The 24,752-nt window shown below is 33.4% G+C and overlaps 1 protein-coding gene across 1 annotated transcript in view; it reads right to left on the bottom strand.

The window, feature by feature from the left end:
• Nucleotides 1-24,752, bottom strand: part of LOC145692677 (uncharacterized) — a 1,521,027-nt gene that overhangs the window by 444,491 nt on the left and 1,051,784 nt on the right. The window contains exons 300-307 of the mRNA XM_081768059.1: nt 17,961-18,011; nt 10,629-10,679; nt 10,266-10,322; nt 9,718-9,771; nt 6,053-6,103; nt 4,691-4,744; nt 2,208-2,240; nt 1,573-1,629 (exon numbers count right to left, since the gene is read on the bottom strand). Coding sequence (XP_081624185.1) covers nt 1,573-1,629; nt 2,208-2,240; nt 4,691-4,744; nt 6,053-6,103; nt 9,718-9,771; nt 10,266-10,322; nt 10,629-10,679; nt 17,961-18,011 — 408 coding nt within the window. The remainder of the gene's footprint in view (nt 1-1,572; nt 1,630-2,207; nt 2,241-4,690; nt 4,745-6,052; nt 6,104-9,717; nt 9,772-10,265; nt 10,323-10,628; nt 10,680-17,960; nt 18,012-24,752) is intronic.

Raw genomic sequence — 24,752 nt, forward strand, 5'->3', positions numbered from 1 at the left:
TGGCACACTACTGCTGGATGTTGTTTATGGATCTTCCGGCAACCACCTACAAAAGGACACGCTCCAAATGAAGATTGACCTTAAAAAAGACGATTTTACAAACAATCTGATTGAGGGTGATATTGCTTTTTTGTCGTCATGTGTGTGCGTGTTTCTGTACACTAATTTGTGTTACGCTGTTAATTGTGTTTCTGTAAATCGCATATTTGTGTTTATACTTTTGTTCAACAATGACCACCCTTTTGTTCGAAACCCAGATGTCCCAGAATAAAACGGTTGCCATTCCTGGATTCAGCGCACCCCAACACTTACGAATCAGTAACTAAACCGAAACAGATTAGCATTGTTTTATTTATGTAGACCTGTGTTATGAAACGTTGTAGTTTATAGTTTGTAATTAAAAGCATTCAACTTTCAAGTACGACTTTCAATAACCTTAATTTTCACATGGCAATGGACAAAAGAGTAGCAAGAATAGAAACACGTAAAAATGTAGGGCTACAGAATACATGTAGGCATATCCCCTGTAACCCCAGTTGAATAACAAGGTACATTATGAAAAAAATTTTGGCAGTGATTCTTATTCTCCCATATATGGTAATAAGAGACAACAACTGAAATTTTAAAACGAAAAATTTTTTCTCAGTCTTCCTGTACATTGGAAGAAATAAAATAGTTTTCTATTGCGTTGCCGAATAACAAAGTATAAGAATCAGAAAAGTGACTTGAAAAGTGTTAAGGTTTTTAAATTACTTTTGTCTCTTATTACCTCGAGTGTCTTTTATTACTCCATCTTCCCCTAGTTCTCCAGACATAAGCCCTACTAGAATTTTCTTTTATTGAAATATATTGGATCTTTTGATCCAAAAAGTAGTCTCATTCTAATCTTTCTCAGTGTCAGGAAATCTCTCAATGTAACGATTACATGGTTAAAAGCTTACACACACATGATAAAAGGGAAATATATGATAGTCAAGTAAAAAGTTTGAATTAGAAGACGCACCGCAGCTTTGCATTTAATTATTCTTAAAGGAAAACACGACATAAGATATATTTTTCATTATCGTAGTATGTAACGAAGGAAACGTCGCAATTTCTAGATGTGTGTAAATAGTTTTTGTAAAAGTTTAAAAGCATTTTCTCATGTTAGCTTCATATGTACGCGTGTTCTAAATTTTTATATACAGAATATGGACACTTCCCTACGACTTGCTAGTTCTTCTCATGGAATTCTTTCTGTTTTAATGCTAGACTAGGAATTAATAATTACTTTGTAAATTTTCACAAACACTGACTCCGTACGTCATCAAAGTTCAACTAATCTGAGAATTGTTGTACAATTATTGTCATACAATTTTAATTGTTACATTTTATGATATTTCGTTACTTAATCTTTTCAAAGATAAATGCATTTTTCGTCAAAATTTGCATTAATTTAGAGAATGCCTATAATCATCAAAACATCAATATATATAAAATTTAAACAAATGTACAAGAGTTTAAAATATCGTATAAATAATCAAAAAGTGTAAAATTATATAATACTAATAAATATAATAAATATTAGTTTACCAGTTTGAAGTATTTGTTGTTCACTTATTACAGCTGGTGAAGATGGAATCTGCATACCTAAAATGAAAGAAATACTGTAACAACAAGAATGTTATATTCAGTGGCGATTATGTCATAACATCTTAATTAATCGAGGGACTCGGGAGAACATAATGGTATACCACATTTTTAACTTTCGAGCAGAATGTAAAACAAGGTTTAGTCCTTATTTAATTCAATGTAACGGCACACAAAACAAGTTTCCCCTGAAATCTCCAGGTAGATTTCGGAAGATAAACTATCTATACACCCTTTTGTTTTTCATTTGCAATTCATTGCGTCTAATAACTCAATTTCACTTAAATTAGCGTTTAGCATTATGTCTTCCGGACCTGCTCAGTTGTCAGAGAACATTATTTCTAATATTTTTTTCAATAATAAGATACAAGTTTTGTAATATCAGAATACTTTAATCATTTGATAAAGAGAAACACAAATGGTATGATAGTAATATATTCATAAGTTTAACACGAAAAAGGGAGGCTAATAATCAACGTTTTAATATTATAGAAATTAAGTATGTTAATAACTTCGCGAAAAAGAATTTTAATAAATGTAATAATGTGTCAACAGTAGCATAAAAATATATAAACTACCTGGCATTACCAGTTGTACTTCGGTTGTCCAAACTGAAAAGCATTTAATTTTTCTGATAATTTTATGCTTTTTATTACTTTGAAAATATGTTAAGTTAGTTAAAAAACTTTCTGACATAAAAGTTCTTTTGATTTTCAAATAAAATGGTAACATTTCAAGTATTTTACTCTTTTACGTTTCTAACAAGTATGGTATTGTAACTGCATTAGTACATATATTAATCATGTCTTTTATGGTATTGTTTAGAGTTTCGATTCTGAACGTAGTACATATGCCAATTGGAGTAATTACGATATGTTAAAGAATTTATAAAATGAAAACCTAAAGTCAATACTAAAATCATGGTAAAAATAAACAAGAACTATATTACGTACTTATTTTATAGACATTTCTATATTTGTATAAACCTAAAAGGTTGATGAAGAACTCTTTTCAAAGAACGTTTTAGTATTTACATAATCAATTGATAAGGTAAATACTGGTTTATATAAGAATCGAGATATCTTCTATAAGATGGAAGTATTTGAAAATAATGCAGAGGTGTAGAAACTCTTACAACGTTTATTAACCTTATATACAAATTTGAAATAGAAATCTTTCAATATTCTGACACTAAACATACCTGTATTTATTATAGTGCGAAGTGTATTCAAGTTATACTATAATACCTCCATTCTTTTCTCAAGACTGGTAACAGATAAAAACTGCTGTTTGTTTCAAATAACGTGGACTCGCGTTGTGAATGCATGACAGACATGGCAAGTGACAAATGTCCACTTTGAGGGCTATGTGCTTGATACTCATTCGATGATGTACCAAAACATCTTTAACAACTAGTTTGATCATGTCGTGAGACCGGTTTGGTCAAGATCGAGATTGTCTTGGTTTCTTGTCACACTATTTTAACTGAGTAATTCACGAACGCACATTAGACAGATCCATGACACCATCGTTACATCTCTCATTCAACTGGCAATGCATTTCAAGCGGTGCCACACCACCCAAATGGAGAAAACGACGAGTATCGTAAGTATCAGGAACAGTCATAACTCTTACCGCTGCTGCTAGAGTTCTTTGTGTTGTATGGGGTTGCTGTCTTTGCCATGCATTAACAACTATTGTTCGCGTACTATAAAACAAATAACTCGTTTATATCTTTTACAAGTTCTGAGAAAAATGGGGGTGTTATAACTCCAATGTACCTCCTACAATGCAAGCACGTTTCATGTTGGACTGTATACAGCCACTACCCTTCCAGTTCCTTCATTTCACGTTAATACCACTTTTTGTCCTTAGAGACAAAGAAGCTCATGTTTACACCCGATGCTCGTTTGTGAAGCATCGTGGTATCTGGAAGTGCGTTTTGGACAGTAAGAGTTAGTAATTCGAAGTTATTTTGGACAATATGCTGGGTGTGGCGTCAGTTTGATAAGTTCCTACATTTCGTGTATTTTTCGATCCTCGTGCGGTTTTGCGTTATTCTATTCCAGCAGGGCGCGCTTTCGGTTCACCAACGTGTGTTGTTTTTCGCCTGGTGGAACATAAATCCATTCCAACTATTTGAAATAATGATCACGTTGATGGTGCAACCACTAGAAACGAACTAGAATTAGATTATCGCCCGTAGCTCTACTAAACGAAAGACATGACTTTATGCTCGAAACGGTTATATTTGACGACAGATCCTGCAAGTTGGCTTTTGCTCTACTAATGCTTTTTACATTCGGATTTCGGAAGAAAACACTCACCCTTCGTCGCAGGTAACAATCTCTATTAGGAAATATACGTAACATGAATTTTGCAACGTTTGTAGACACATATTTCACTCCACGGACCCTGAGATTAGGTCTATTCATATAATACATTGCATCAGCTACTGATGATTTTCCCGAGTTTGAGACAGTGACGCAGTGCAATGCACTAGGACATGTTCAGTTTGTTTGAGAATCATAGTATGCTGGTAGATGGATTTTACTCAATAGCGTGACGTATGGTCTCACAATTTGTTACTCTGGGGCGGCGGTACTTGACAGATCTTTAATAGTTTTATAACCTACGCAAAGGTTTCTCTAAGCAAAGAGTTGCTGTAGTGATTTACTGGATCTTCTCGTTCGAATGACTAATAATTTGGATTGCTATAGCAGAGTTATGTTCTAGTAAGAAATCATAAAATAACAATTAACATATCAAATGTTGTTGAGTACTCATAGTAACTTCTAGTAAAAACTGACTGAAAATATTGATGGAGGAACACTTCCGTGTAAAATACAGTAGTTCTGTTGGCTTACTACCTCTTGGGTTAGTTTGACTATGTACTTACGGTAGAACACAGAGTATACACGTGTCTGCTCTTCGGTTTGAAAGACATATTGCAAGACTTGTGATTCTGCCTTGCATAAATCTACAAATTATAAGATGCTGTGCATACCTGGAATTCTAATACTAATGTGTTGTACTGCAAGTTAAAAATATTTCATGTTACCTAGCATAGGAGGTTGTTCGTGTTCTTGGCCGGAAGATGAGGTTAACTCTTGCTCTGAAATCAAGTATGACATTATTATAAATGCATTATATAAATAATAAAATCATCGATATAAAGCAATTGAACAACTCACAAGCTAATATTGAAACGAAGGATGTTCGAAGAGAGTAAACGTTATGAAGTTCTATGTTAAAGTAAAATTATTGTTAATTAAAAGTATATGTACAACAACCCAGCATTCCTTTCTCAATAAGTTGTGATGAAAAGCTTCGTCTTTCTTACCTAACGTTTGAGGTTGTCCAAGTATTCCTTGGGTTTGTTGTGGCATTTGTTCTGACAAGGAAGGGATTCATAGAAGTAATAAAATTGGTAAGTATTTACTCTGGGTAGTACATAAGAATGTGATTTTTTAAAATAATATTTTTACCGTTTGTTCTCATTTATACATAAACCTTCTTCCCAATTTACTAAATGAAGAAACCATGTATTACAGAAACTTTGATATACATTTTTATTGTTTGCTGACAGATAGAGAAGCCATGATGAAAGTTTAGAAAATGGCAAAGTGGAAAATATTTCTTGAACTGTTTATGTTTAGTAATATTCTTTATTACAGACAACGACACATTTCAACAGCAGGACTTTGTTGAAAATCTGTAACATATTGGAATTAAAATAATGCTATAATCTACACATTTGTTATGCGGTACGCACAGTTGTTACAGAGTATACAAATATAAAACAAATATATTTTCGAATTTTATCTTAGATTTTTAATTTATCTTACTTTCTCATTTTGATTTTCGTGTTAACAAACGTTCCTACTTTACTAATAAAGGTATATGAATACAGAGAGCGATCCAGTTTCCAATATTCCGTATTATATTTTGTGCTAGAAAATCATTTCTTAACCTCAACCTTAAATTGCAATTTCAAGAATATTTATTACTTGTTTGAAATTTACAAATTACAAATTGCATTTTAAATACAGAAATAAATGTTCCAATTGTATTATCTGAATCTAAAGGTCATTCTTTTTCAGAAGACAACGGAATAGCATTTGTCTCTTCTTTTGAAAAGAATAACATTTTTAATTTTATATGGTACAGAATTTCATAGTTATTAACATGTTAGAAAGAATTTTCTTCTATATGATATTATATATTAAATTAATAGCTTTATTTTAGTAAATAATTATAAATTTCAACACTTAGAGCTCCTGCCACATTAAAATTAAAATCAAAAGACAAGTATTTGTTACTACAGAAGCAAGGTATTTTTGATAATTTGTTTCTAATTGTGCATTATCAAGGAGACACGTTTTTATTGTCGTTTTAATATTTAAACATCATATAAACCAACCTGGAATTTGAGGTTGTCCAAGAACACCATATATTGATACAGGTTTCTCACCTGGTGGAGAGAAGAAGATATTAACAGAAAACATAAATTAATTTAAAATTACTATTCAGTGAATTTCAGCTTCTCAACTTTAGTGTATTCAATCACAGGGTTTATTGTTTTCACTTTTAAGATTAATGAACATTACAAAAATATTAAATATATTTAATGCCATAATTCTCCATTTGAAGCCTTAGAAAGCGTGCGTTTGATCGCGAAGAATATTTTTATGATTCAAGAGAGCATAATAACCAACAGCTTTAACTCGAAATCAGAACGATTTTCGGAATTCCTAGTTCTGTTTGAAAAATAGTTTAGATCTTTCTTCTCAATATGTGTGTCAAACTGCTTATATACTTACAATATATTTGTATCTGTTTACGCAAAACTTTCCTCATGCACTCTAAGTTCCCATGTTGTCAAAATTTACTACAGTAATATAAGAGCATTGTAAAATTATTTGCAATGCACTTTATCATTTTTAAAATTTATTTTTGATGTGAATTATATCTAGAAAAGTTTTGCTTCCGAAACTAACAAATAAAACATATTGATAGTAGAATGTCTGAAAAGTTCAGTAAATATACTAATTTTTTTATTAAAAGGAAATACAATATTCTGAAACGATTATACTGAATGTAAGAAAACGTTATTTGTTTGAAAAAACTTTATGCCATACATGACTGAAATGAAAGACAAAGACAGTTAATAAACCATTACATAGAAAATGATTATTTAGGTTCTTTGTACATAGAAGTAAACATAACAGTAATACAACATAGAAGTAAAGTTATCGTTCTTGAGAAATTTCGCTACAGAATACGTGCAACATATTTAATGAATATTGTACTTGAAACATTTGCAACACTTGTTGAAGAGGCTATTTCCTGACCTAGAAGTCCAAAAGCAGATGATATCAGTTGACAATTCCCATCATTAACACATACTTTTCAGTCAACAATATAATTATAGATTTTCCTAATCTTATTAAACGCGGAATGAAAATTTCATTACATTTTATTTAGCATTCAATTGTATCTGATATTCAAAGGTGTATAGCAATTACTAACTTGAGACAACTAAATTATTAAATTTGCACCAAATACACTGGACAAATTGGGACCGAACCCTATTCATGTTAGCCGGAATAACAGTAAGTTCACGGCTTGAAGCGGGTGAACAGGTCTATTGTGTTATAATACGTAGCGTATAGTATTTCAAAACATTGTTTCTGACTACACTATATGTATTGTACTATAGTCTATTTTAAACTTTATTTAATTGTAATGTAGCAAATATATGTATTAAAAAGCACTGTATTTAACAAAAGTTTACTTTGTTTTCTAGGAAAATGCACCCATTTTCATACTTTTAGTTATTAATTTCCTAAAACAGTGCATTTTCACCACAAAAATAAATAAATAAAAATAAATAAATAAAACTTTCCTCCCGGACCTGTTCGTATTAAACGTTTTCGGATTACCGGGACTCCATTGTACAACGGGCAAGGTACAACATTCGAAGGTACAAGGAGAATCTAATTACTCGAGAGAAAAAGAAGTTGTATTTTAATCTTTCGAGTGTCCGATAATCACTCATCACTTAACGATTACACGATTAAAAACTTACACACACATATATGATAAAAGTAAAATATATTATAGTTAAGTTAAACGCCTTGAGTTAGAAAAAAAGACAGAAGACGCAACACAGCTTTCTATTTAATTATTTCTGGAGCAAAACACGACGAAGATACATTGTTCGTTACACTGCACTGGTATGAAACGAAAAAACCTCACAATTTCTAGATGTAGTGTAATTAGTTTTTGAGAAATGTTAAAATCAAGTGCTCATATGTAAGCGTCTTCTAAACTTTCATATTCTGAATATGATTAGTTCGCTAAGATTTGCTACTATTCATCATGGAATTATTTTTCTTTTAATGGATCCGAAAACCTGGTTCCAGAACCGGATTTTAGGAACCGGTTCCAAACATGGATCCAAAATACCGGTTCCAGACCTGGATCCGAAAACCGGTTCCGGAACCGCATCTTCTAGAACCGGATCCGTTCAGACCTAAAAAGCGGTTCCACCAGGAACCGATTCTGGTCATCTGTAGTTCGAACGAGCTTCTCAATAATCAGAACATTACTTTTCATATTTCTCTCAATGACGAGATTTAAGTTATGAAATAGTTGAATACTTTAATCATCATAGAAACAAAACGCATATGATAATACATATATTAGAAAGTTTAACACGAAGATCGGATACTAAAAATGAATATTTTAATGTTATACAAATTAAGCATGTTTTGAACTTCAATTAGTAAGACTTTAATAAGCATATTACAATTTGAAGAGTAACATAAAAATACACCCTTTAACTGGTATTACTAGTTGCATTTACGTTGTTAAAAATGAAAAGGTTTTAATTTTTGTGAGAATCATATGCTTTTTAATTCTTTGAAAATGTTAAGTTGGTTAAGGAAGTATTTGACTGAATGATACTATTTCCTTTCGAGCAAATTTGCCAAATTTCAGGTAATTACTCTTTTACGTTGCTAAAAGTTTGATATTGTAATTGAATTGCTATTTATATTAATCATGACTTCTACAGTATTGCTTAGAGTGCGATTCTGAATGTGGTGAATATGTTCACTGCAGTAATATGTGTTTAGGAGGGTAATGTGACAATTTAGGTATGATAAAGAATTTACAAAAGGTAAACCAAAAATCACACTTAAAATATAAACAAATAATTTTATATATTTATTTTTACAGACATTTCTGTATTATTATAAACGTAGAAGGAATGATAAAGAATTCTTTCTAAACTAAGTTTGAGCATTCATATTATAATTTAATAACACAAATACTGGTTTAATGTAATAATTACGCGTAGTGAAATCTTCTTTAAGATTAAAGAGTTTCAAAATAATGAAAAGGTATACAAATACTTACAACATTTTAATTTTATATGCAAGTGTGAGCCATAAATCTCGTAATATTCCGGCATACAACATAACTATATTTATTACGGTACAATACAACCAGATTTAACATTCAAATTACAGCCTCTCATGTTAACTGTATACAGCGACCTGCCTACCAGCTCCTTAATTCCAAGTCAATACCACATCTTGCCCTTAGAGGTAAAGAAGTCAGACACTAACGATGGTTGGTGGTGCACCGTAATCTCATGAAGTGTGCATTGGACCGTAACCGGTAGCAATCCGAAAAGACAAGGCCAGGAGAGCATATTGCGTGAGCCCCATCATTTGATGTCATTAAATTCCTACATTTTTCACGACTTTCTAGCCGAATATGGTTTCGCATTATTCTCTTTTAGCAGGCCGCGTTTTTGGTTCACCAATGATGGATATTTTTTAATGCAGCATACATCAGCGTGTAAAATAGTTCTCTTGACTTACTACCTCTTGGGTCACTTTGACAATGTACTAATGGTTGAACACGGCTTACAGACGTGCCTGGTTTGTGGTTTGTAGAAATATTGTAAGACTTATGACTCTGCATTTTATAAAGCTACAAATTATAAGATGCTGTGCATGCATGGAATTTTTATACCAATGTGTTGCCGCGTAAGATAAAAATATTTAATGTTACCTAGCATATTAATTTGTTCGTGCACTTGGCTATAAGGTGAGGGCAACTCTTGCTCTGAAACAAAGTAAAGTATGATAAGATTATTAATATATCTTTGGAAATAATTAAATCATGGTACAATTAACACAGTTTTAATGTAGCACACACGTATTAACAAAGGATACGAAGATATACATATATATGTACACATCTATTTGTCAATATTTCAAATTATGTTTTGTACTCATAATTTATGTAACTCTCACAGTTTGATTTGCGTCATAACAAATGTTCTTAAGTTCTAATAGAGACATAGAAGTACAGAAAGTGATCTAGCTTCCGATATTCGGAATTATATTGATACTCCAAATTCAGATTTGAACCTCAATTGTTTGGGATTTGCACATTACAAATTTTACGTTCAATTCAAAAATAAATATTTAAATAATATTTTCTGAAACTAAGGGACGTTCTTTCCCAGAAGACAAGGAAATAACTATTTCTCTTGTTCTGAAAAAATCCATTTTCAGTTTTATATTCTATGGAAGTTAATAATTAGTAATATTTACCTGAAACTGGAGGTTGTTCTTTTTCAGAAGAGAAGGGAATAGCTGTCGTCTCTTGTCCTGAAAACAATACGATATTTAGTTTTAAATTGTATGGAAGTTAATTATTAGTAAGATACCAGAAAACATTTTTATCTATAAAACCTTATATACATTATTGTAATAGCTCTATTTTAGTAAATAGTTACAAACGTGAACACTTTCAGCTCACGGTATATTAAAATTAGAATCAAACGGCCAGTGTTTTTTAAATACAAAGCGAACATATATTTGATAATTTGTTTCTAATTCTGAACTATTAAGGAGACAGTTTATTACAAAAAGTTTTTATTATCGTTTTAACATTTAAACAGTGTATAAATCTACCTGAAATTTGAGGTTGCCCAAGAACAGCAGATGCTGAGATTGGTTTCTCACCTGACAGAAAGAGGAAGATATCAATAAAAATAAAATTAAATTCAAAGTAATGTTCTGTTGATATCTTAATTCTGCACGTAAGATACATTTGACGGAATAGATATACATTATAGATAATAATTATGTAATAGTTAATATCTATAAAAGAACTATGTTTTTATATCAGAATGAATTTTTAACTGAAGTTTAAAGTTCTAAATTAGCAATTAAATTACGAATCAATTTATGGACATAAAGTAAATGTGTATTTTCTTGTCTCTTGATCTAAAAATCAAAGTTATAGTAAAAACGTACTCGAAAAATGTAATTTTGAAATCTTTACAGATAGTCAAATTGACAATCTGAAGTATTATGAAAGGCATAGAAAATAAATTTTGTTATAATTATATGAACCTATAAAGTTCTAAAGGATTGACAATTTCATTACAAAATTATATTTTCCCCATTTTGTAATTTGCTGAATAGCAATTTGTTGTTTAAATATGGAACTTTGATAATTAGTAGGTTTTAAGGTTAAGACATTAAATTTTAAACAACAGAGACGCATTTCATAAACTTTACAGTGTTTTTTTATTTTATTCCTACTAAAACTTAGAATATTAGCAATAATATTAGAGATTCATTTTATTTATGAAATGAATTTTTGAAAAAAATATTTAATATATACTATTAATGCCAAATATTACATACGATCGATGTATCGCTACATTATTGCACTGTTTGAAATATAAAGGTAACCAAGGATGTCTTCCGCTTTTTCACCCACCACCTTCGAAAATCCTGGAAGATCAAAAATAGTCCCTATCAGCATCGACGATCTTCTACCAACGTTCTGGAATTCCATGGATTCTATCGCTGTAGAACTGGGTGGGCCGTGAAGCGAAAAAAGTATCAATGCATTTTGCATCTGTACTAGGAATTTGAACTTAAGTCCTCTAAGGAGACTGTCCAAGGAATGGAACAGGTGATAATCGGACGGTGCGTTTTCCGGGAAGTATGGCGGATGCAATAGTGCTTTCCTTCCAGGAAGTAGAATTGTGTTCCACATCATCCTAGCCACGTGGGGCTTAGCGTTGTCCTGTAACAAGAGGACCCCTTTGCGATTCAGAAGTGCTGGCACTATAGTTTTGAGTTTTTCTTTAACATTGCTCACTGACTAGCTGTTAACATCTCCCGATGTGCAATGTCAAGAGCAGTCCACATATACACAGAAAGACCTTTTTTCTTTGCATTGTTGGCTTAGGTTGTTTTGGAAGCGGTTCATGGGACACTAACCAATGATAACGGCATTGTGGAGCTTCGTACATGACCCACTTCTCATCACATGTCAATAACCTGTTTAGAAATGGCTCCTTTCTCATACGAGACAACAAGAGAACACAGGTGTCTGCTTGCGTTACCTTCTGGGCCGGAGTCAAATTATGTGGAATCCTTCTACCCAACTTATAGTGCTTTCCAAGTTGATGGAGAATATTTTCTCCACTCACACTGAATTGTAGTCCCAGTTCTTCAGATATCTTGGCACTGTTCACTTCAATTGCTGCCTGCAGATCTTCAGTTTGTACATGTGTTGGTCTTCCGGCACGTGGTGCTTCTTCGAATGTTTCCTAACCATCCTTAAACTTGTTAAACCACTGCTGCTCTGTCCGCATAGTCACGACACACTCACCAAGGTTCTGGTATATCTTCCTTCCCGCTGCGGCTTCGTTTAACCCTAGTTTGAACTCGTACATCATACACGCTCTTATGACGCTCTGTGGAGGTTCCATATTCACTCTGTCCTTAGTCAAGTTCACGATGTAACTGAACTGCCAAACCAGGTAGTATAATAGATAAACTGATTCGAACAACTGACCTTCGCTTATCGCCATTCGCATTCAACTCACGGTCTGTGGGCCAATTGAAAACAGACCTCCAGAAAAGCGAAAGAACTTTTTTTGGTTATCCTTATAGTATCCTAGCCAAAAGTAAGTATATTCTGGTAGTCGTAGTTCCTATTCTCTGGTTAATTGGACAATAAATAAATTCCAACCAACATACCTTTAATCGTCAAAGTCTGGAGTTGTTCATGATTTTGGGGTTCAAGTTGTGAAGGTTAAATTTGGCTAGGGGTCTTGACCTAGAAGTGTCCTGGAAGAGGGATAGGGGAAACCATATAGTCGTTGGCACTCTGAAAATTATTGGCACTTTCCTTAGTTTTTTGTCTTCACTAAGGAATAATGAATACGTGTTGGTGAAAACTTCCTGCAGGTGGCAGCTCTGATCCTCTCTGCCCGCGTTCCCTTTGTTTGTTTTGCCGGGAACCTTTCAGTTGGAGGTAAGCTCTAGTCGACAGTGGAAGCTATTTGGATTTTTCAATTTTGTAGGTAATTCTTATACTTTTTGTTAAGGATATCTATCAGCTTAAGAGAAATGTAATTAGTTTGCTATTGTTTAAAATGTTTTAATATTTTTTGCACGAGAGGAATTGGGTCTACTAATCATTCCAATGGTACATTTTCAACCGATTTGTTTGTTCTTCGAGTGAATGCATGGGGTGCCAATAACTGTACGAAAGAAAATATAAAATGTCAGTTATTGGCAGTAGAGTGCCAATCACTGTCTCTGATGCTGAAGAATAAAATAGCTTGGAAACTGTCCGATAATGCTTTCCATCTCCACATCTATTCTTGGTCAAAATTTTGGTTTCCTACTCTAATAAGTAACAGTTATTGGCACAGTGACAAGAACTGTATAAATGACCATGCCAATGACTGTAGGGATTTGCAGCAGAATAGGTTCTGGTAATGAAATATGTCTAATATGCCTATTGAAATTATTTGTTCGTGTAGTCTAGTTCAGGGGCGGACTGGCAAAGTTTGGCCCACTCGGCTGAGTTACAGAGTTGGCCCACCATCAAAATTTATTATAATAGTTTGAACTTTGAGTTACAGCAAGAAAGTATTTTTCAAAACTCAGCTAGTCGGCCATGAAGTGCGCGTGGTCAGACACAAGCATAGTTATTAACAATGACGAGCTAGCCTAAGTCAATGTTAATAACGGAGTAAAGAAACTCCGGTAAAGGAAAGTCTGCTGTGAGATTCAAAACATTAGTTCCAAACGTCTGGACGGTTGTGGACATTGTTGGTTTTAGCAACATGGGCATTTAGTTTCTACTTTTTTTTTAATGGTAGGGCCTAGATCAATGTCAAACTTAAATCATTTCATATAAAATTAATTACAAAACGTTTTCTTATTGTTGCAGAAATCGGCACACAATGCCAAAGATTGGAAGAAAAAGATATGCACTATAACAGAGAAGTTCTTCCCTTGAAGCAATATCAAAAAGTGTAGGAATAAAAACAGCATCGAAGGTATGACGTTCCTCGGTCTACATTACAATTTCATCTGAGAAATCAAGATGTGAAATCATCTTCCGGACCACTAGCCATTTTAGAATAGGAAGAACCATTGTTGGTGAAATTGTTAATAAAATGTGCTGAAAAGAGTTTTCTCAGAAAGAAACAGGATATTCTAAAAGTGTTCAGGACTTTCTCGTGAAACATCCTCCTCCTAACCCGTTTCCAAATAACATGCCGGGAGATGGATGGTATAAATCGTTCTTTCAAAGAAATCGTAAGGTTGCGGAAAGAACGTGCGAATCTGTTACAGGTGCGAGTGCTTGTGTAACAGATAACGACATAAGATCATGGTTTCATAACATACAGAAGTATTTTGAAACCAATAACCTTACAGATGTTCTGCAGGATGCAACACGTGTTTACAACGGTGATGAAACTAACTTTTTGCTTTGGCCGAAAACTGGAAAGGTGTTAGCGGAAAACGAAGTAAGTAATGTGTACGATGTAGACACGCGGAAATATAAAGTAGTCTTTAATAGTTATGTTGACTTTCAGTGCTGCAGGTGACGTTACACCCCCAATGATAGTTTTTCCTTATGTTCGTGTGCCTAATGATGTGGCTCTATCTGTGCCTACAGGATAGGGTATCGGTCGCCGTGAGAACGGGTGGATGAAAGCCGAAGTATTTTATGGATATATAAGTAATGTGTTGTATCCGTAATTAAAATCGAAAAATGTCAAGTTCACGATTATATATTTTGTGGACGGTCATAAAACTCATCTTACTTACCAACTTAGCGAACTTTGCTGCAAGCTTCAAATTGAACTCATTGCTCTGTACCCCAATTCTACAAGAATATTGCAACCTGCTGACATTGCCGTATTTGCACCATTGAAGGATGGGTGGAAGCAAGTGGTACGAGAGTGGCAACTTTATAATCAATTGCAGTCTCTGACGAAAGCTAAATTTGCTCCTCTGTTGACACTTATATTTCGCCATCTATTATACAAAATGGATTTAGGGCATGCGGTTTACACCCATTTGGTCCCAACGACATAGATTACACTAGATGCGTTACAAAACCAATACAAACAGTTCAAGAAATACGCGGTGGTAATGAGCAAACTAAGGATGTAGTATTAACCAGAACCGAGTTTGAAAGTATAGTAGGAACTGATGTAATGAGAAGACTTCAGGAAGTTGACAATGAACAAATCCTTTTAAATAAGAACGAAGAATTCCATGTACTGTATCGCTTATTTCAACATTTTATAGATAATAGTAGGCCTAAGTCTTCAGTAGAGAGATGTGTTAATCTTCAGTCGGGGCAGGCGAACAATCAGCAAAGTTCACCTGTATCATCTGCATGTATCCAACTCAATGATTTCAACCACTCAGATACTGATAGCGATGCTCATACTCTTTGTGAAGTAAACCCTAGTACACCTACCAATGGCAGTACTACAGATGCAAATGCTTTACAAAAAGGTTCCGGCTCAACCCCAAAAAAGTTAAAGATCGAACACGCGCTGCTGCAAGATGTTTTAGTATGGCCAGAAACTCCTAAGAGAAAGGGGAAACGAAATGTAGAAAGACTGCCGTTTGTAATAACGTCTCATAAATATCAAGCTATTTTGCACGACAAAAATGAAGAAAGCAATGAGTTGAACAAGAAAAGATCCGAAAGCAATGGAAGATGTCTGAGAGAAAGGAATAAGAGTTAAAACGCAGAGGAAAAGCACCTACAAAGAAATCAAAGCATGAGGTCTATCTCGATTGTTCAACGCAGATAATCGGTCCTTCAACATCTAACCTTAAACAAGACAAAGGACTGACTGAATCATTACAAAATGGAACGCTCACAAGGATGCTGAACTTCGATTCGTCATCAGCTGCGAGAAGCAACGTAATATCCTACAAACACTGTTTTCAGCCATTCTTTTCGGGAAGGATGGATCTTGAATGTGAGTTCTGCCACAGCAAATATCCCAGTCGTTTCATTCCATAGTACCATAAGGAACACATACCAGAAGACATAGAAGATGGATTTGTGTGTCACGGGTGCTATGTTCTACAGGATGACAGTGAACGTGGTCTTAGATGAGGACGAGATTAATGAAACGGATTGACATAAATCATTGAAACATACAATTTTGCTTGTGCATTTCCCATTTTTTTAATTTAAAAAATATGTTGTGCATTCCCCGGTTTCAATTTGCTTTTACTTTATAATGTTCAAGGTCTAAAATGTCTATTTCTTGTCTATTAATACATATAATAATTGATATTACTTCCAGTCAAGCCTACAAGCCTTATTTCTGTCAATCCTATCTTCTACTGTATACTTTATAATGGTGCCAATAACTGTCCTCATTGGGTGCCAATAACTGTTTTTTGAGTGCCAATAACTGTAAGATCATTGTCACATTACAAAATATATTTTTATTGCCAAACTTTACATTGGTATTGTAATTTCACAATATATTATTCAATTAGAGATTCCCAGAAAGTATATATTAAAAAATCACCAGTATATGTTATAAAATAAGTCTGTTATAAAGATATGAATGAAAACAAATCCTTAAAGTGCCAATAACTGTATGGTTTCCCCTACATATCTTGTTTTCGGAAAATGTGAAAGTGTGAGAAGGTACATTGAAGCATCTCTGAGGTGTAACAGTGTCTTAGAGAAGGAGAGATGAAGTATCTTGATTCAAGATTATCACAGCATCTTTTAAAATTTGGAACAGATTCATCTCGTAAACTAGAATGGGTTTGCTTCTGCCTAAAATAAGATTTTGAAATGAAAATTTTTCTATTAATTTGGAAACTGTATCATAACTTTGAATCCTGTAAAAATGTAAGTCCTAATTGCACTTAAAATATAGGTGTAAATTACATGTACCTGGTTCAATGTCTAAAATTTGAGAGAGATACTTTCATTGTAACTTTTGTGGTATAAAATAATAATTTGATAGGAGTTTCTTCAAGTATGGTAGAATATACATTTAGCGTAAGTTGAAAATGCACCTTGTACCAACCTCCAGTTTAGAAGGACAAAGATTAGTTCTTTTAGGATGAGGTATCTTGATCATTAAACATAAGCCGCCTTATGCAGAGTTGTGTTGACGTACGATTAGCGTCATACTAAAGGTCTGACTACTGCAGGAAACATAAGCTAGTCTTTAGTATGGCACTAATCATGCGGCTGAACGACTCTGAATAAGGCCCACGATGATTAACTGTTTAGTTTTCAGTTCTACATTTCATTTTTCAGGAACAAATCAATCAAGGAGTAGCAGAGTACGTGATCGACCAAACTCATGCGACCACGATCGAAAGTAGATGCTGTAATTCCCAATTTATGGGTAAAAAAATTGATGTTTTGATATAAAGGAAGTTTTGTGAATAATGTCCCTAATTTCGTTTAGAAAAATACATATGGATAGATCCTGTTATTAACGGAAATTGAAAACATTAGAATTATTGATAAGTAAAGAGAAGGTTTGTTAGCTATGTTGTGGACATTAAACACTGATTTTCTGAAAGGAATCAATCAAAATTAAGTTTCTTTCCCAATAGAGAATTTTATAGTAAATGATTATTTACAATATCAAATAAATGCATAATTCCTGTTAAAATGCTTACCAAATGAAGCACGTTTCTTCACAAATTAAATTAGTTATTAAGGTTTTATGCCTATGAAACAGACAAATTAGAACAAATAAGGAATTTGATTATGGACCGCTTGTAAGAATTTCGACAGTTTTATCTAAAGTAACCTTTAAATGCATTTTAACCTTATTCATAAAATATGAGTTACAAAATGTTTGAAATTCTCGATGTGTTTTTTACTACATGAATTGGTTTATCATTGATTAATTTCATGTATGTTTTTTGGAATTAATATTATTACTAGGAAAACTTCTAAACGTTTACCTGGTCTTTCTTGTTCAGACGTAGACTCACTGACTGATTCGGGCAAGGTTCCTAGAGAAACAAACAACAATTACATCCTATTATGCAGCAAATTTAGAACATCAATGTTTCAAATTTATAAGAATTATTTGCACTCAAAATAGTACATGAATTGCAATGGAAGTTTTAGTTTGTAATGGACATTTAGGTTTTCCTTACTGTTAGTCACATGTTTAATTCAATTGAATTCAGTACATATACCTTTAAGAATTCTGGAAATTTTATTGCTATAAATATTGATTCTAAATGTAATAGTATCACAAGCTTCATGTGATTTACATATACAGTTATTGATGCATCTATTGATACATTTTGATCTTTATATCTATTGATACATCCTGTTTACGTTTAGAAGCAGACAGTAGAAGTTATACATTTGACTTATCTATATTTCATGAAAAATTGATTTTTTTCTTATTTCTTGAATAAAGCTCTCTTACTAATTTCTTTGTTGCTACTACGTATATACATATGCTTAAACAAATAGTTGTTAGTATAAACTATTTTTTCCCATTACCCTTTATTTTACCGCCGGCCAGCAGGGTGTACGCTTCTCCGTACCGCGGGAAATTTAAATGATTTTTAACAGTTTGTAGTGTATGAAAGAAAAGCTTCTAAAATAACTACTATTGCGTATAGAGACATAAAGTAAAAAGCATTTTGTTGCCAAAGGTCTCTGCTATAATTTTGGGGGTCATTTGAGATACTTGGTACAAACCGAGCAGCGCCACGGGGCGCCAAAGATCAAAAAATCTAGAAAAAATGCTAAATTTGGGGTGAAAACACCCCCAACCCCCTTCGTTTCAATTTTGTTTGTAAAGAATTGTATTGAAAATGTACGTACATCCTTCCGAATGCGAAATCTTTTTGGTTGAGGTCTTAGAATGAAATAGTAATGTTTCTATAAATTATTTTCTGACTCCTTGCAAATTCGAAAAAAATGTGTAAAATTTATGTCATTGCAGTGTACCAGAAAACATTTTTTTCTGACGTTACGAAATGCGACTAAGTTATGAAATCACTTTTGTATTCTTAAGGAAGGTCCCTGGTATAATGTTTGAGTCCTTTGACATACTTGGTACAAACTCAGGGGGCGCCACGGGGCGCCAAAGATAAAAAAATCTAGAAAAAATGCTAAATTTGGGGGTGAAAACACCCCCAACCCCCTTCTTTTCAATTTTGTTTGTAAAGAATTTTATTGAAAATGTACATACATCCTTCCGAATGGGAAATCTTTTTGGTTGAGGTCTTACAATGAAATTATTTTCTGACACCTTGCAAATTCCAAAAAAATGTGTAAAATTTATGTCATTGCAGTGTATCAGAAAACATTTTTTTCTGACGTTACGAAATGCAATTAAGCTATGAAATTACTTTTATATTCTTAAGGAAAGTCCCTGGTATAATTTTTGGGTTCTTTGACATACTTGGTACAAACTCAGGGGGCGCCACGGGGCGCCAAAGATAAAAAAATCTAGAAAAAATGCTAAATTTGGGGGTGAAAACACCCCCAACCCCCTTCTTTTCAATTTTGTTTGTAAAGAATTTTATTGAAAATGTACATACATCCTTCCGAATGGGAAATCTTTTTGGTTGAGGTCTTACAATGAAATTATTTTCTGACACCTTGCAAATTCCAAAAAAAATGTGTAAAATTTATGTCATTGCAGTGTATCAGAAAACATTTTTTTCTGACGTTACGAAATGCAATTAAGTTATGAAATTACTTTTATATTCTTAAGGAAAGTCCCTGGTATAATTTTTGGGTTCTTTGACATACTTGGTACAAACTCAGGGGGCGCCACGGGGCGCCAAAGATAAAAAAATCTAGAAAAAATGATAAATTTGGGGTGAAAACACCCCCAACCCCCTTCTTTTCAATTTTGCTTCTTCAATTTCTTGTTGATGTCAAAGACTTGTTGAAGTCATCTTCTCAAAAGCTAAACACGTGCGCGTAAAAGAATTCCTTTGCAGCTAACACACAACGGAAACTGAATCATATGGATTGTATAAACAACAAACTTCGCAGTTTGAGCTCGTGGGTTTGAGGGGCGAGAGGAAGGAGGGTGAGAGGAAGGAGGGCGAAGGTCAGGAGGGCGAGGGGAAAGAGGGCAAGTTTTGTATATCGCCCAAGGTCAAGTTGTGTATATCGCCCACTTGGTAGAACGAAATGGAGATAACAGAACTCGCTTTAGAGGCTCATAAAGTATATCCGTGGCGACATGTTTTGTCTACTGAGACTCTATTCTCCCTTTTCTCACCTAGCTGTGGTCAAAAAAGAAGTTTTCTTTTCCTTCATAAGTATACATTGAATAATCCTTGACAATATTCCCTGCGAAACCTTTATAAAATCTTGTGAAACGTAGAGTTTTTAAAATTTAAAAGCCATTCTTTTAAAAAATCACAAACCTAAATTCTTATCGCTGTTAAACACTAGATAAAAGTAGGAATAGCACACTTATTTTTTAAAATGATATGCCTTATTGTATGAAGAGATAGTCCATAGCGAAAGGAAACAAAAACGTTGGTTCTCAACCGGTGTGTCGCTGGTGAAAGTAGACCTTTCGCCTCTGTCAGTACAGTGGCAGCGGGAAAGAACGGATGTACACTTTTGACAGTGTACTGTCAATGGTAAACTAAAGGTTACTTCGATTGTACTTCACATTCTCTATAGTTTGTGAAAATTAAAAACAGCACAAAGGCACGTAACGATGGAAATGAAATTTATACTTATTTTCTGCTATGACAACCCCAAAATGATTACAATTTGGGACCAGTACATCTTAATTTTCATAATTCAATATGACGCAAACACCCACATGTTACAATCGGAACACTTATACTTTATATAACAGAAGAGAAGACGCATTGGAAGTCTTCCTGAGTTTTCCGTGTCACGTTCTATGAGACTCCAATAAAACATCTACTTTGCTGCAGAACCTTGGTAACCAGTATCTTGCACATAATCGATTCCAGACAGCCTATTGTAACATAAATCATTTACTATTTGGTGAGATTGCGTTTAGTTTACTAACTTGTCTGCAATGAGGTTATATAAACATTAATTTAACATTTTAATGTTTTATTCTTATGACGTGAACTCACACTGAGAATCGAACCCTGATGTAACGCGCTCAAAACATATAAACTGACCTTATTGTAACAAGGAGAGATAATATTTATTAATTCATCTTATGAAAATGTTAATAACGTGCTGAACAATAAGGTTTTATGAAGTTACGGGTTTTATAAAAAGGTGCTGAAAGCCAAAACTAAGATAGAGGTTTTTAAAACTTAAACAAATGAAGTTAATTAAACATTATAAAACTACAGAAGACTTCCAAGCTACACAAATTCAATAATGACACCGAGGCCAATAGACCCATAATTATTAATGGCAACACATGGATAAGGTCAGAGATCTAACCTTTCTTCAAACTGTAAATAAATGTCACCAACAGTTTCTCGCCATTTCTTATACTTGTTCTACTATAGCATATAGAAAGAAATATAGAAAGTGGAGGCCCTACTAGCTGTTAATATTTCAATTTCATTAGAAGAATAACAGCTAAGATGGCATTTATTTGCAGTACCGTGCCGTGGGAGATCAGGGGGACGAGTTGGGCGATGGCTCTGGGCGCCGTAGTAAGACGGCACAAAATTCGGGAGAGAGAGAGAGGGAAAGAAAAGTAAAAAAAGAGAGGAAAAATTACTTGCAATATGTATAGGGTGCTGTCGCAGCTACACCGTTCGCTGATTTTCCACAGCACAGCACTGCTAATTTGTAAGATGAGGAGTCCATATGAAAAACCCATTTCTACAATATCCAGTTTTGCAATATGGATATAAAGTCAGAAATGAAACATATTCGGTCTCAAAATTATTTCTAAATCGCTATCAAAGATTATTTCTCCCTATGTATAACGGTGGTATCAGTATGACGATCGTGATGAAACCGGAAACAGTAAAATTTCACCTCAAGCTTTAATAAGGGGGCAAGGGTTGAGATTAAACTTATTGATGGGTGGTTGAGGTTCTATCCTAACGTCATTTCTCGCTATTACTTAGCATGTTTCAGTATGGAAATCAATAATGCAACAGAAAGTCTACGTTTCTTGTTACAGTATAAAACATCGTTGTAGAGAAAAGTTCTCCATGCTATACTAAGCCAATTAACAGAATCTTCTTCTGGTTATATCTACTTGTTTTCTCATTATAGTGTTTGAAACAGAACGGAACCAACAGTAAAAGAAAGACAATGAATAACGCCAAACTTACAGTGAATCCGGCCTTCAGTGCGGTAGACAAGAAAATAAGTGCAAAGAATAAACCTGGAACAGAACCTCAAGTTTTTGTATATGCGGATAGCAATGGGAGGGGTCTAGCTGAACAAATGAACCTCAATCTAAAACACAAATTAAAGGCACAAGGAACCATTAAGCCTGGAGCAAAAAGTGCAGAGGTATTAAGTGGAATTAACCCTAAAATTGCAAATAAGGAGAAAAACTATGTTGTAATGTTAACCGGTACAAATGATGTGGCTTGTAACGAAGGAAATGAAGTTATTAAGAAAATTAGAGGTAAGCTTACTGAGCTAAATTACTGTAAAGTAGTGGTCAAGCTACTAAGGTCACTAATGTGAAGCTGCAATCTTTGTGTAAACACTTCAGAAATGTGAAAATGGTAGATGTGAGTAAATTTGGTAGGGAAATGTTCACAAGGCATGGTTTACATTTAAATAAAAGGGGAAAAGAATTGTTAAGTAATGAAATTTGTGATGTAATTAACAGTGATATGAGTAGTAAATCTAGGTCTCAAGCAGCGTTGCCAATACCTTGGGAAGTATCTCAAAGTAAGAAGAATGTGGATGAGGGCACTTCTTTTTTAGTTCAAGGGTAAATTTAACACAGCGAGTAGGCTTACGTATCTTTCATCAAAATGTACAAGGGTTTTCCATTGGGAAACAATTAACGATGGAAATTTTGTTGACGGAAATTCTGAAAGATGTAGATATTATTTGTATAACCGAACACTGGTGTGCACAAAACAATATAGCAACTATAAATTTACCAAATTTCAAGCTAGCAAGTAGTTTCTGTCGAGAAAAGAAAACAAGGGGTGGTTCAAGCATTTTTGTAAAACATAGTTTAAAATTTAAAGAATGCACTAAGTTTAAACATATAAACGATGAAAAAAATTTTGAATGTTGTATTTTGGAGCTCCCAGTGGAAAAAATTGTAATAATCTGTATATATAGGACACCGGATAGTGAAGTTGAAATTTTTGTGCGTAACTTAGAAGTAATACTCTCACATTATAGTTGTACTAAATACAGCCCAGTAGTATTAGGAGATCTAAATATGGATTTTTTGAAAGATATTGATGTAAAGATAAAAACATTATTGGGTACGTTTAATTTAAAACATTTAATAAATAAACCTACTAGGATAACTCCAACCAGCATATCAGCACTAGATCAGATAATTCTAAACTCTGACCACTTGAGCTCAAGGGCGCAAGTGATTAGTACCGGATTTTCTGATCATGAAGCTCAGATTGCTAAAATATGTGATAAACGTTTCTCTGTAACTCAAAAGTGTAAGAAATATAGTGTAAGAACTTTCAAAGTTACAAGGGTATTCAGTAATCAGAATATCAATTATTACAATTATTTACTTAGTCACGAAACATGGGAAGGTGTACCTTCATTAAACAACGCAAATGATATATATAATGAATTCATAAAAATTTTTGCTTACTATTTTGATATAGGTATTCCTAAAATGAAACTCGTGTTAAAATCCCAGAAGAAGGGACAATGGGTTACTCCTGAAGTACTAAAAGCAAGTGCTAACAACATAAATTTACATAAACTTAGTAAGGTTTTTAAAACAGGTTGTGCAAAGTCCTACTATAAACAATATAAAAAAGGTACAAGGAACTAATTAGAACGACTAAAAAGAACTAATACCAACCCAAACTTGCTTATGGATCGAATAAAACTAAAACCATGTGGAACATTATAAATGAAGAACTAAATAGGGGCAAAGAGACACCATATGTGGATACAATAATACATGAAGGGAAAAGTGTATCAAACCCAAGGGAAAAAGCAGAAATATTTAATAATTTTTTTATAAATGTTGTCGCAAAAATTATGGATGATGATAAAGTAAATAAATGTAAACAGAATGGCTGCAAAGTAGTTACTGTAAATAATTTTAAACAAAGTTCAAATAAATGTGAAAAAACAATCTTTCTACAGCCAGTATCAGAAGATGAAATAGCAAATATAATAAAATCTCTCAAAAACAAAAATACAGCTGGAATTGATGAAATCTCAGATAATTTATTGAAAAGATGTTTCAATCAGGTTACAAAGCCACTTTGTCATTTAGCAAATATATCACTTACAAATGGCGAGTATCCAGAAAAGTTAAAAATTGCAAAAGTTAAGCCATTGTTTAAAAAAGGTGAAAAGCAAAACATAAATAACTACAGACCAATATCTCTCCTACCTGTCGTTGGAAAAGTTTTGGAAAAAATTATGTATAACAGGGTAATTAATTTTTTATTGAAAGAAAATGTTATCTCAACAAAACAACATGGCTTCCTTAAAGGTCGATCTGCAAACACGGCAATATTTAATTTCATTGAGAAAGTAAGAAATATTGTAGATAAGAAAGAAAACTGTATAGGAATCTTTCTTGATTTGTCTAAAGCTTTCGATACAGTACAACACACTTTACTTTT

This window comes from Thermobia domestica, chromosome 8 (genome assembly GCF_964235325.1).
Source record: "Thermobia domestica chromosome 8, izTheDome1.hap1.1, whole genome shotgun sequence".
In the NCBI taxonomy this organism is placed as follows: domain Eukaryota; kingdom Metazoa; phylum Arthropoda; class Insecta; order Zygentoma; family Lepismatidae; genus Thermobia; species Thermobia domestica.